The sequence below is a fragment of the Puma concolor genome, chromosome D2 (assembly GCF_028749965.1).
Source record: "Puma concolor isolate L17-30 chromosome D2, mPumCon1.1.hap2, whole genome shotgun sequence".
In the NCBI taxonomy this organism is placed as follows: Eukaryota; Metazoa; Chordata; class Mammalia; order Carnivora; family Felidae; genus Puma; species Puma concolor.
The window spans coordinates 53,083,773-53,097,856 of NC_141677.1; the positions used below are offsets into that span (position 1 = coordinate 53,083,773).

The 14,084-nt window shown below is 37.1% G+C and overlaps 1 protein-coding gene across 3 annotated transcripts in view; it reads left to right on the plus strand.

The window, feature by feature from the left end:
* TNKS2 (tankyrase 2) overlaps positions 1-14,084 on the plus strand; it is a 68,272-nt gene that overhangs the window by 12,802 nt on the left and 41,386 nt on the right. For all 3 annotated transcript variants that reach the window (XM_086680359.1, XM_086680358.1, XM_086680357.1), the window contains exons 2-7: positions 3,116-3,340; positions 5,822-5,917; positions 9,089-9,125; positions 9,294-9,369; positions 9,941-10,035; positions 12,176-12,242. In XM_086680359.1, coding sequence (XP_086536485.1) covers positions 3,116-3,340; positions 5,822-5,917; positions 9,089-9,125; positions 9,294-9,369; positions 9,941-10,035; positions 12,176-12,242 — 596 coding nt within the window. The remainder of the gene's footprint in view (positions 1-3,115; positions 3,341-5,821; positions 5,918-9,088; positions 9,126-9,293; positions 9,370-9,940; positions 10,036-12,175; positions 12,243-14,084) is intronic.

Consider the following 14,084-nt stretch of genomic DNA (forward strand, 5'->3'; position numbering starts at 1 on the left):
GTAGCAGTATTTTTATGCTGTTTCTAAGAGGAGGCTTAGTAATATAGGAATAATTTCCTTTGGGTCTTTGTGAGGGCTTTTCAAGGAGGATTCAACCTGAATTGTATTGTTAAATTGAATTCAGTTAATTTGCAACTCTGTGAGTGCCAGTTATGTACCAGGTGTTGGGTATTTTTGCAGTGATCATGAATTTTATAAGATTTCATTAGGAATTGTAAGCTCACAGAGATACATACACCCTTCTCTCCTCCCTGTTCATTGCGGCATTATTTACAATAGTCAAGACCTAAAGCAACCTAAGTGTCAATTGATGGATGAAGGAAATGTGGTATATGTATATTTAATGGAATATTATTCACCCATAAGAATGAAATCTTGCCATTTGTAACATGGATTGACCTTGAGGGCATTATGCTAAGCAAAAGAAATACTGTGTGATCTCACTTATGTATGAAAGCTTACCCCCCCCCCAAAAAAAAAACCGTCCTAGAACAGATTGGTAGTTGTCAGAAGTGGGAGGTGAAGGGGTGGGTGAATCAGTGAAGGTGGTCCAAAGATAAAAGCTTCCAGTTACATAATAAGTCCTGGGGATGTAATGTACAGTATGCTGACTATTTTAATCACTGTATATTTGAAAGTTGCTAAGAGAGTAGATCTTAAAAGTTCTCATCACAAGAGAAGGAAATTTGTAATTTATGTGTGCTGATGGATGCTAACTAGACTTAATGTGCTGTTCATTTGACAGTATATAAAAATGCTGGATTACTATGTTGTACACTTGAAACTAGTACATTATTTGTGAGTTGTGTCTCAACTTCTTTTTTTAAAGGCAAAAGATTCCACTAAAACCTGCCTGAAAACAGTTATAAAAACAGGATTCCATAAGACAAAGTCCAGATGCCACCTTAGCATGACATAAAAGATTTTTCCTCATCTGGTTATCTGCCTAATTGGCATTCTCTGTCTTATCGTGAATGATTTGCTTTTTCATGCTTCCGTGTCTGTGTACATTTTGTCTCTTCTGCTTGGACTGCAGTGTTCTACCCTTGCTCAGATCCTTCCCACCCACCTCTCCTCTCCTCATTTTCTTCATGATCCCTTGATTTTTCTGTAAGTCTTCAATTCAGATTTCACTGGAATCTCCTTGGGTAGTCCTTCCTATTCTCTGCTTTTCCCCCAATTTAGGTATTCCTTTCTTTGGACTTTAGTAACATTTTTGGTATACCTCTGTTATGGCAGTTGTATTGAAATGATGGCATTTTTTTGTTTTTCCACATCTTAAATTGTGAGCTCTTTGAGAATAGGGAGAATCAGAGATAGGAAGATACTTATCTTTGTGACATGGAGCCTAGCAATATTAAAACAAAGAATCCAGTTAATCTTTCCAACCATCTAATTCTTAAGTCAGCTGCAACTAGGCCAGCCCCAGGCATACACCTTAAAAAGATTCTGCTGCTTTTTTTTTTTAAGTTTATTTATTTTGAAAGAGAGTGCAAGCAGGGGAGAGGCAGAGAAATAAGGAGAATCTCAAGCAGGATCCACACTGTCACCTCAGCCCATACAGGGCTCAAACTCCTCAAACCCTGAAACCATGACCTGAGCTGAAATCAGGAGTTGGACACTTAACCACCTGAGACACCCAGGCACCCCACTACTGCTGCTTTCTCATTCAGCTCCCACTCTGGTTTTAGAAAAACTGTATTCAGGATTGGTGGTTTTGAGAATATTCGGGTAAGGGTCATCTGGGTGGCTCAGTCAGTTGAGCATCTTACTTCAGCTCAGGTCATGATCTCGTGGTTCATTAGTTCAAGCCCCGTGTTGGGCTTATTGCTGTCAGCCTTTCAGCGTTGATCCTGCTTTGGATCCTCTGTCCCCCTCTCTCTGCCCCTCTCCTACTTGCACTTCCCCAAAAATAATTTCAAAAAATTTTTTTAGCCAAAAAGAATATTGGGGTAAAACTTTAGATGAGTGAGAAGGGGCTTCTGTCTCTCCTAGCACTCAAGTATAACCTCCCCATCTGCTTTAACATATGCCTGAAATTCTTCCCATTTCATTTTGTTTTAGCTGTAAAAAAGGTTTTAAGTGTTGTTATGTGAGAATGGTAAGAGATTGAAATTCATTAGTACTGATTCTGTAAACCAGTATAAATGAGTTGTCAGACTTTTTTCTTTTGTTTGATATGGGGGCAGTTACAGCAGAACTGTGGAACATGGTTTTCTGAAGGAGGTCTCCTACCTAGAAAGAGGTTGCTTGTGTTGTGCACGTGACAACGTAGGGGCTCCTTTGAAGACACCTGATGTCACACTGTTGCCCAAGATCGCTTCTATTTTCATTGCATAGACTAACTGTAAGCAGATATTTTTTGTGTTGCTATCTCATAGTCCCTAATTTAGTGGAATCATTTTTTGAGATAGATGTGGGAAAGAGATTCTAGCAAGAGTTATATACTTTGAATATCTGAAAATGTATGCACACTAAATATGCAGAACTCCATATTTGCAACTAGAAATGCCATTAGAGAGTGGGAAACATTTGAACTCTGGGCTTTCAGTCACTTACTTCATAACCTTTCTCTGAAGTTAGTAGTACACTTGACCCTTTAACAACGTGGGGGTTGGGGTGTTGATCTCTGTGCAGTCAGAAATCCACATATAACTTTTAACTCCCCAAAAACTTAACTAATAGCCTACTGTTGCCCACAGCAACCTTACTGATAACATAAACAGTCAAGTAATAATATTTCATATGTCATCTGTATTATATACTGTATTCTTAGAGTAATAACAAAGAGAAAATAAAATACATTTATAGTACTGTAAAAAAATCTGCTTATAAGTGGACCCATGCAATTCAAACCAATGTTGTTCAAGAGTCAGCTATACTACCTAAAGCATCGGAGAGTCCCTCTGCTTTCTTATTAAGATTAGTAAGTGATATATTTCAGACCCTCTTTTCATCAATTATTTTTTTAATTGTTGTATCTTTTGTTATTCTTCATCCAAAGACATTTATTTTTTTTTTTTTCAAAGACATTTTAGCGTGGCTAGTATTTATTGACACTAATTGATGTATTCTCTTTGGCAAACTTAAATGTGGATAATTTGTTTTCTTTTAGGTTTTGGGCGTAAAGATGTGGTTGAATATTTGCTTCAGAATGGTGCAAATGTCCAAGCACGTGATGATGGAGGGCTTATTCCTCTTCATAATGCATGTTCTTTTGGTCATGCTGAAGTAGTCGGTCTCCTTTTGCGACATGGTGCGGACCCAAATGCTCGTGATAATTGGAATTATACTCCCCTCCATGAAGCTGCAATTAAAGGAAAGATTGATGTTTGCATTGGTAAGTCTGTTTACTTTCCAGAATATTCTTGAAGTAACTGTTCTGAATCTAAGTTAAATTCATTTGTTAATATGATCAAATTCTGCCAGGCTTTATTTAAATACTAGAGAATACTTTGTGATTTAATCTAACCATTATTTACTGAGTGTCTGTTTTTGTATGTTATTGAGCTTAAGTTCCTTAAAGAAGAGAGCACAAAATTCCCATTCTGTGGAAATTTAGATAAGACACATGAAGAAGCAAGTATAGTCATGATAGAAGTGAACAGAGAGTGTTAGAGGATACTGAGTACCATGACTGGGTTGGAGTCAGGTTTCTCCTTCCTGGAGTCTTTCCAGGAAGTTGTGGGAGAAAGATTGAAAAGGTAGGTAGACTTCTTTGTAAAAAGCTTTGAATTGCAGATTAAGGAGCTTGATACTGTTATGTAGGTAGTGTGAAATCATTGAAGACTTTGGAGGAGACAGTCTGGTAAGAGTAGTATATTTTTGAAAGAACGATCTGGTACAGTGCTGAGTTGAATGGATGGCATCAGAGAGACTAGCTTGGAAGCTGTAAAATAATCCTGATGAGAAATGAGGGCATCAAGGAGGGTTGTAGAATAGAAATGGCAGGATAAGAAGCATTTGAAGGACATATGATCAGTTAACAAATGATACAGGATTGGCCTGATAGGTTGGTTGGTCACTGACAGAAAATTATAATTGAAAAGATTATTTGAGAGTTTTCATTAACCTGGTATTGACTTTTCTGAGCCTAACAGTCAAGGGTTTCAGACTCTGCTTACCTTAGCTCTATTTCCTGATTCAAAACAAGGACAGCTGAAATCCTCGAGACAGCTAGAAAACCAGTTCGGTGCACTAGGAAAAGTCCAAGTGCTCTATGCTGGATTTAAAAGTTGTTCTCTTGGGGCACCTGGGTGTCTCAGTCGGTTAAGCATCCGACTCCGGCTCAGGTCATGATCTCACTGTTTGTGAGTTCCAGCCCCACATTGGGCTGGCTCTGTGTGCAGACAGCTCCGAGCCTGCAGCTTGCTTTGGATTCTGTCTCCTGCTGTCTCTGCCCCTCCCCCGCTTGCGCTATCTCAAAAATAAATAAACATTAAAAAAAAAAAAGTCACTCTCTCCTCACCCCAAAACCCCATATTGCTATTTATAACTATTTATACCAGTCCCAGCCTAGCTCAAGTTGGGTCATTTATAATCAAGATACAAAACACTTTACCTAGTAGCCTCTGCCCTGTTCTGCTTTCCTGTGTGTTATCTGAAATTGCTGCTGCCCTCTGCTCACAGCCCTTTTCTAGTTCCTGAGTCATAGACCTATAAATCATCAGCTTTAATAATGTAGCATTTTCCAAATATGGTTATAGATCTGCACTGTCCAATATGGTAACTGAGCACATGTGATGCAGCTAGTCTGAATGGAGATATACTTTTAACATACCATATTTCAAAAACCATGAAAGAAAGGAATGCAAAAATCTCAATTTTATATTGATCACAATGTAAATATAAATGTTGAAATGATGGTATTTTGGGTATATTGGATTAAATAAAATATTGAAAATAACTTATCCTGTTTTTAATGTGGCTACTAGTAAATTTTAAATTACATATGTGCTCACGTTTTATTTCTGTTGGACAGCACTATTACAGGTAGTGGTAGAGTGGAATGAATATAATAACCCTGTCAAAGAACAGGAGGTAGGCTTCCTGCTCTGCATGTATTTGCCTGTCTTTCACCAGCACTTACTTAAAGAGTATGCTGGAATTTTTTTTAAAAATTTTCTTCCATGTTTATGTATGTATTTATTTCAAGAGACAGCACAGAGCCCAATGCAGGGCTGGATCTCACGAAATCAAGCATCAGCTGAACCAACTGAGCCACCCAGGCACCCCTAGAATATCTTTATATAACAAGTAACAGTAGAGAATATAGCTCAAATCTGTTCTTTTCATGTGCTCTAGGATGTAACATAGCAGTTTTGATTTGGGGTTTGTTAACCCTACAGAGTATTTTTCTTTTCTTTTTCAAAGAATTTACCTGTGTGATTTTTTTTTTTTTTTTTCCTCCTTTTTTAATTCCACAGGTCCCTGTTCCCGGGCTTTCATGGCTTTGGAACTTCTATTTTTGTTATGGTAGGACATTCTTTGTAACATAGGCAGTGTTCCTTTGGAATGAGAAAACAAGCTTTTAAGTAAACTAGTCTTTTATTTCTTTATATACTCTGATCTGTCTTCAGTCACAGAGCAAAGGAAACCTGACATTAATCTTAGGGGACATTTATTTAAGGTGTCTTATACATTAAATAATGCAATATTTTCTATATTCTTATCTTTAAAATATAACATTTACCATACTGTCAGGATATGAAAGGTCTTTAAATAACTCTAAGACTTCTGGACCAGAGTTTTTGAGAAAATGATTTACTAAAAGAATATTGTCATGGTTACCATTTTGAAAGGTAGTGTTTCTGTGTTGCAGTGCTCTTACAGCACGGAGCTGAGCCAACCATCCGAAATACAGATGGAAGGACAGCGTTGGATTTAGCAGACCCGTCTGCCAAAGCAGTGCTGACTGGTAAGCCGATGTCCTCTCTTTGGGTATTCCAGGAAGAATATAAAGAATTGAGCTCGCTAGGTAGACAGTCTGCGGTTAATGATGTCAACTAGATTTTGAAAATGCTGTCAGTTCAGTTGTTAACTCTTTTCTACATCTGGACAGTTGATATTTGATTTTTGTGTAAGAAAAGTAAAGCTTTTCTTTTTTCTTTTTAAATTGGTCTTTAAATATGTGATTTCTGCCTTATTTTGGGTCAGGGGTGTTAGATAGTTGTGTGTTACTATCACGTATTCAGGATTTTTAAATGTCCCTGATTTTTCCAAGCAAAAATAAACAATTGGAACAACATCAAAATAAAAAGCTTCTGCACAGAGAAGGAAACAATCAAACTAAAAGGCACCCTAGGGAACAGGAGCAGATATTTGCAAATGACATATCTGATAAAGGGTTAGTATCCAAAATATATGAAGAACTCACAAAATCCAACACCCAAAAAAACAAATAATCCAATTAAAACATGAGCAGAAGACACGAACAGACATTTCTTCAAAGAAGACATACCTGATGACCAACAGACACGTGAAATGATGCTCAGCATTACTGATTGTCAGGGAAATGCAAATCAAAACTACAATGAGGTACCACCTCACACCTTACAGAATGGCTAAAATCAACAACACAAGAAGCAGCAGGTATTGGTGAGGATGTAGAGAAGAAGGAACCCTCGTGCACCATTTGTGGGAATGCAAACTGGTGTTGCCACTGTGGAAAACAGTATGGAGATATAACTCAAAAAGTTAAAAATAGAACTACCCTACAATGCAGTAATCACACTACTGGGTATTTACCCAAAGAATACAAAAACACTAATTCAAAGGGATAGGTGCACCTCAATGTTTATAGCAGCATTATTTACAATAGGCAAGATACAGAAGCAGGCCAAATGTCCATCAATAGATAAACAGATAAAGAAAATGTGGTGTGCGCGCGCGCACACACGTATAACATACATACATAGATACATAAACACACACAATGCAATATTACTGAGCCATAAAACAGAATGAAATCTTGCCATTGACAACAACATAGATGGAGCTAGAGAGTATAATGCCAAGCAGAATAAGTCAGAGAAAAACAAATATCATATGATTTGACTCATATGAGGAACTTAAACAAAAGGGGGGGGCGGGCAAAGGGGACAAAAAGAGCAAGAAACCAAGAAACAGACGCTTAACTATACAGAACAAGCTGATGGTTACCAGAGGGGAGGTTGGTGGGGGGACAGGTTAAATAGGTGATAAGGATTAAGGAGTGCACTTGTTGTGAGGAGTATCAGGTAATTAAAAGCTTCAACAACAACAACAAAAAAAGAGTAGCTTAAAATAAGTGAAATCTCAGAAATTTTTATTAGCCAGTGAATAAGGAAACATCTCATTTTGAAATCAGAGAATTTCTATTTCCAAGCTAAGCTGCCTAAAAATGCTACTTTTCCAGGCATTGCAGTTGTTCTGCTAAAATTTTTTTGTGATATATATGGTTTTACAAGGTTCTGTATAGGCTGTCAGTTTATAAGAAGTTAAAAAAATAAATGTCCTGATTTTTCAAGATAACATGTTTACCCTTTTAATATACTGTTTTTTAAGCTTTTTTTTTTTTTAATGTTTATTTAGAGAGAGAAAGACAGGTGGAGCACGAGTGGGGGAGGGGCAGAGAGAGAGAGAGAGAGAGACATAGAATCCAAGCAGGCTCCAGGCTCTGAGCCTGACATGAGGCTCAAACCCACAAACCATGAGATCATGACCTGAGCCAATGTCGGACACTTAACCAACTAGGCACCTAGGCACCCCAATATACTATTTTTTTTAATGTATTTTAATATTTTTCTTTTTCTCTCTTTTATGAAACCCTTTCAAAAAGCTCTAAGAGCTCTAACCATTCCCTTTTCTAGACAGAGGATTCTGGCCATACCAATTTCATTACCATGAAGAGTGTCAATTATTGTTCTCGCATAACATATTCATGTCTTTGGAACCTCTTAGGATGTGTAAGGCTTAGTCTCTAGGTTTACTTAGACTGTCAAGCCTTTTCAAGTGGTAGTATCCACTTCAAATGTTTCTCCTTCATCAGACTGTTTCCTTTTAAGCAGCTCTCTGCCATATTATTTTCTGGATTCTTCTTCACTGTGTGATCACCATTAGAATCAGTCCAATAGTCAAGAGCCTGAGGGCTTGTGCTATGAGCTCTTGTGCTTGGAATTTGTGATATTTCTTCTGGTACTACTGAGAAAATTTAGACTAGTCCCTCAAAGGGGTTCTAGAAAAGTGAACTGCTGTAACTATAAATCCAGTGTTTACTTCCCCCTTCCCTATTCCATGCTATTCCCTGCTTTTTTCTTTTTAAACACCTTGGGGCTGAAAGAAGCCTTGCACTAGTAATCAATATATAATTTGCACTGTGGGCAGCAGTTTGGATTTTATTTCAGCAAATCAGTAAGCACTATCCATTAGGTTAATTTAAGTTATATTCATTTAAAAATTTTGTTTGTATTCGTTTGTAAATATGAAAGCTATAGGCATAAAGAGTTTATATTTGATCCAATTTTTATTTGCATATATTTAAGTAGCATTATAATAAATATAATTTTAGTGTTGAAAAATCTTCTGGATCCATAAAAATGTTAACAATATGTTCAGTTGATAATGCCGTAGATTATCTTTTGTTATCTCTATAATGTTGGTATATTGAATTTTGTTTTGTTTTACCTTTGAGTGAAGTTGTGGGTGCATTTTGTCTGTTGAACAAATAACATAATTGGTTTTAGGAAATTTGGAAAATTCTTTCCTTTACAAAAAAAAAGGAAAAGCTCACCAGTAACCTACCACCTAGAACAAACTTTTGAAAGTTTGGTTTATTTTCTTCTTGGCTTTCCTTTTTTGGTGAATATTGTTTTCATAAAGTTTCATTATGTAATATTGGATTTTTTTTTTTACTTTTATAAAAATTATTCCATGTTCTTTATATAATTATTTTTAAACTGTACAATATTCTGTTAATTAACCATTTTCCATTTTTTGGAAATTTCGTTTATCTACTTTAAATATAGTTCACGAGGATCTTTATGCATAAAACTGTTACTACTTTTGTGACTCAATTTTCTTTAATCTCCTTTTTTCCCCTAATTCACAGGTGAATATAAGAAAGATGAACTTTTGGAAAGTGCCAGGTATGTACTGGTGTAATCAATACGTACCATGAATAACTTCATCATTAATTTTTTTTTTAACAACAAGCAAACTTTAAAAGAGAATGATTTTTTTAATAGTCACATATATGCCTCCATATAGGCTCTGATAAAGAATACAAATTACTAATACATTTTTTTGTGTGGTAGGAGTGGCAATGAAGAAAAAATGATGGCTCTTCTTACACCATTAAATGTCAACTGCCATGCAAGTGATGGCAGAAAGGTACTTCGTTTTGCAACTAAACTTGTGTTCATCCTCCTGGTAACATGAAAATGCATTTGTGTCACTAAAAATTAAAACATTTGTTGAAGGGGCACCTGGGGGGCTCAGTCAGTTAAGCTTTCGACTCTTGATTGTGGCCCAGCTCATGATCTCATGGTTTGTGAGATCAAACCCCGCATCAGGCTCTGTTCTGACAGTGCAGAGCTTGCTTGGGATTCTCTCTCCCTCTCTATCTGCACCCCCCACCCTGAGCTCTCTCTTTCTCTCTCTCGCTTTCAAAAGAAACTTAAAAAAAAAGAAAACGTTTGATGCAAATGCTAATATTTCTTTTAAGTAATAGTTTGGATTCTTAAATTTAGTAATGCTTTATTGATAATAAATATATAGTTGTTTGCTTCTTATTTAATAACGAACTTACAAACTTATGCCTTCAGTACATATGTTGGATTCTATAAAACCAAATTAATACCTTTATCAAGTTTTTTTCTGGATTTTTGGTATTTGGATTTTTACCTTTTCACGCATTTCTGTAACTATTATTTTAATTTCATTAATTTGATTAATATTTCAGTCAACTCCATTGCATTTGGCAGCAGGATACAACAGAGTAAAAATTGTACAGCTGTTACTGCAACATGGAGCTGATGTCCATGCTAAAGATAAAGGGTAAGTAAGCATTTGAAACAGATGAGGATTTCTCAGATGTTTCTGTCCTTGTAATAATCTCTGTAATCTTATAAAAATCTTAGTGTTTGCTAAACAGCATAAACATTATTGAGTTTTTACAATATGCAGATTGCTCTCAGGAATCTGAGAATTATAAAATCGTAAAGCTCCCACTCATAGGGCTTACACTGCATTTAGGGAGAATGGAAAGATAGCTAACAATATAAGATCTCTACCAAGTGTGAGGTATAATAGAGATAGTACTTTAGGAGTTCCCAGGAGGGAACTCTCAGTGATGGCTGTAGTGGCTGGAAAATCCTTCAGGAGGAGGTGATACTTGACCTGGACTCAGTTCAAGAGAGCAGAGAGCTTAGGAAACATCTTTGTGCAAGAGAATCTGTGTGAGAGGAGGTGTTGAAGCATATATTACAACATCTTTAAGAAACAATGACTAAACCAGTATGGCTGAAGCAGATGATTTATGCAGGAGGGAGAAATGAAGTTTAGGGTTGGAGAAGTAGGTAAAAAGCAAGTTTTAGAAGACTTGGTATTTTAGCCTAAAGAATTCAAGCTGTGAGCTGTGAGCCATTGAAGGATCTTAAGTAAGGGGAAAATTTTTTCTAAAAGAGGGGTTTTAGGGGACACACTCTGGCAGGAATGTGTAGAGTAGTATGGAGACAAAGAGCCAGAAGGAAAAGAGCAGTTAGAGTAATCATTGTAGGGGTTCAAGCACGATGAGAATCTATAATAATGTTGCAGAGGAATGGAAATGAAGACATAGGTGCAGGAGATATATTACAAGGTAAGTATGGCCAAGATTTGTTGACTGAATATGATGAATGAGAAAGGAATAAAAAGATAACTACATTTCAAATTCTGAAGCTGAATGACTGAGACTCAGTGATACACATGCTAAAATCCAGGAGGGAAATCTTGGAAGAAAACGTTGAGTTCCCTTTTTTTTTTTTATGTTTATTTATTTTTGAGAGAGAGACAGTGAGCATGCACGAACGGGCGATGGAGGGGGTTGCAGAGAGACAGGTAGAGAATCCAAGCAGGCTCCATGTAGTCAGGGCAGAGGCCAGTGCGGGGCTCGAACTCAAGAACCGTGAGATCATGACCTGAGCCAAAATCAAGAGTCTGGGCACTTAACCGACTGAGCCACCCAGGCACCCCTGAGTTCACTTTTAGAACTCTCGGTTTTATGAGATGATGATGAGGGCTCAGGTAGAGAGAGCCAGTAGATAGTTGGGAATGAAATCGGTGCTCAGGAAAGAAATCCTACAGTGAAAAATGGTGAGGAAAGCCACGAGCCTTTAAAGAGAGGACAGGTAAAATTAAAGGCTAAACTGTGAGTGGCTCTTCCTCACCAGCAGCCATCACGATAGTGTCTGTGGTAATTAATGAATGAGTGATCCCCAAGGAAGAGCAGCTTAAAGGTACAAGTCAGGATTTTAAGGTTCCGCCGTACCTTCCTATACAGAAAGTTCTTTCTCCATTGCCATCATGAAGGAATTGGGTTTTAGTTTATTAAGTAATTTACCCTACAGAATCTGAAAAAAAAAGTCTCAAAGAAGAGCCAGTTTTTGAGCTCGGAGTCTGGAAAAGATTGTAGAAGCCAGGAGGGAGGGAAGTCTGTTCTACACCAAGGGGATAGTATGTGCAGAGGCATCAAGGGAACTGCAAGTGCTTGAGTGTACCATCATTGAAGGGTAAGGTTCCAGAAGGCCAGACCATTGCATGCCAGGGTAAGCAGTTGGAACCAGCTTTCAAAAGCAAGGAAGAACCAGTGAAGGGCATTAAAACAAGGAGTAACTATGCCATATTTACCTTTTAGAAAAATCTGGCTACAGTTTGGAGGGTAAATTGAAGTGGAAGCTGTTTCAGTAGTATAAGAAGAAATAATAAAGGCCATGGTGTTAGCCATGCAGGAAAAAAAAAGATGGATTTGGAAGCGACTTGGGAGTTAGGATTGTTAGAACTTAGTGCTTAAATGGGTGTTAAATTCTGTTCATTTCTGTTTGAAGGTCACAAAAGCCATTTGCTGTTTAAATCTAAGTGTAAATTTAAGTTAATTACAATTACGCCTAGGGGATCTGTAATAACACAGACTTCTTTTCATCCTCACCCCATACTGTAGTGATCTGGTGCCCTTACACAATGCCTGTTCTTATGGTCATTATGAAGTAACTGAACTTCTGGTCAAGGTTAGTTCTCTTCTGTTTTTCTTAGAATTATAAAACCAATTTGAAATATATCGTATACCTGTTCACTATTTTCAGTGCTTGGTGGGTATAGAAGGAATATGTATAATCCTTACATAGATGATTTATAGGTCAGCATTTGACCGCTTTGAGGTTTATGAGGTACCATATGGTTTTATTTTTTCCAAAAAATTTTTTTAATGTTTGTTTATATTTGAGACAGAGACAGAGCGCAAGCAGGGGAGGGGTGCTGGGAGGGGAGGGACAGAGAGAGAGGGAGACACAGAATCCAAAGCTGGCTTCAGGCTCCCAGCTGTTAGCACAGAACCCAACACAGGGCTCGAACTCCCGAACTGTGAGATCATGACCTAAGCTGAAGTCAAGAGCCAGAGGCTTAACCAACTGAGCCACCTAGGCACCCCGGCTCTCAGTATTTTTTTTAATGAAGTATTTGTATGTACGTATCTATGTATGTATGCTATTTAAGTAATCGCTCCATTCCACATGGGCCTCGAACTCACAACCCCAAGATGAAGGGTCACATTGTCTTCCAACTGAGCCAGCCAGGTGGCCCCAGGAGCTCCTTTTAATGAAGTTCTTAAACTGAAGTATATTTAGCTGAGGGCAGCTAGGGTGAAAGGAAGTCTAGAAACCATCTGATAAGAAAGATGAGTGAAGGAGCTGAAGGTGTTTAGACTCAAAAAGAAAAACGTAAGAGTTGCTTTCAAATACTGCAAAGAATGTTGATCTCATTTGCTCCAAATATCAGTAGATCAAAGTTTAAAATACATGTTTAACTTAAGATAGAAGATAACTTGTAATAAGATTTACCTGGTAATTATGAAAAATCATGTTAGTTGAGAATTAGTTTCCCATTATTGAGAATACCAAAAAGGGTAAGGAATTCATTTGTCTTGTGCAGGAATACTGTGGAAGGGATTGTGAGAGATGAGATTGAACTGGAATGACTTCTGTGCTCTGTCCAACTCCATTACTTGAAATGGCTGAAATTAAAAAGACTGACAAGGATGGGGGAGCACTAGAACTCAAACATTGCTGATGCAATGCACAAGTAATACAGCCACTTTAGAAGACTATTTGGCAGTTTCTAATAAAAGTAAACCTATACTTACCCTATCATCCAGCAATTCCATTCCTAGGGACATAGCATGTGTCCATAAAGGGACTCGTACATGAATGTTCATTACAGTTTATTCATAATAGTCAAAAACTAGAAATAGTCCAAATGCCCATCAACAGAGTAATGGATAAGTAAATTATGGTGCATCTGTACAATGGAATGCTATTCAGCAATAAAAATGAACTGTTGATACAACATGAATGAATCTCAGAAACACTGTATGTGAAAGAAGCTAGACACAAAAGTACATACTGTGTTATTCTATTTTTATGAAGTTCAAGAACAGGTAAATCTAACATGGTGCTAACAGAATGGGGCCAGGAATTATCTATAAAAGGAGCGTGAGGGAACATTCTGGGGTAATGAAAGTATCCTATATCTTGAGTTGGGTGATGTTATCATGGCTGTATATATTTGTCAAAACTTGTCAGATTATTCACTGAAGAACTGTGTTTTACCATATGTAAATTATACCACAAAAAAAATTTAAAAAAATTAGAAATTGGAAAAGATGCAAGTTAAAGCTTCATTCTTAACTGTGTTTTTAACAATAAAAGAGTTAAATAAGGCCCTTGTGCATAGGCCTAGCAACAAGCTGCTGGTTTTCCGTGGGGGGAGAAATGTATTTCTGAAATAACTAGTTTGAAAAGTGAACTTTGAGAACATAACTTGTTTAAGCATGCATGATGTTAAATTATACAGTA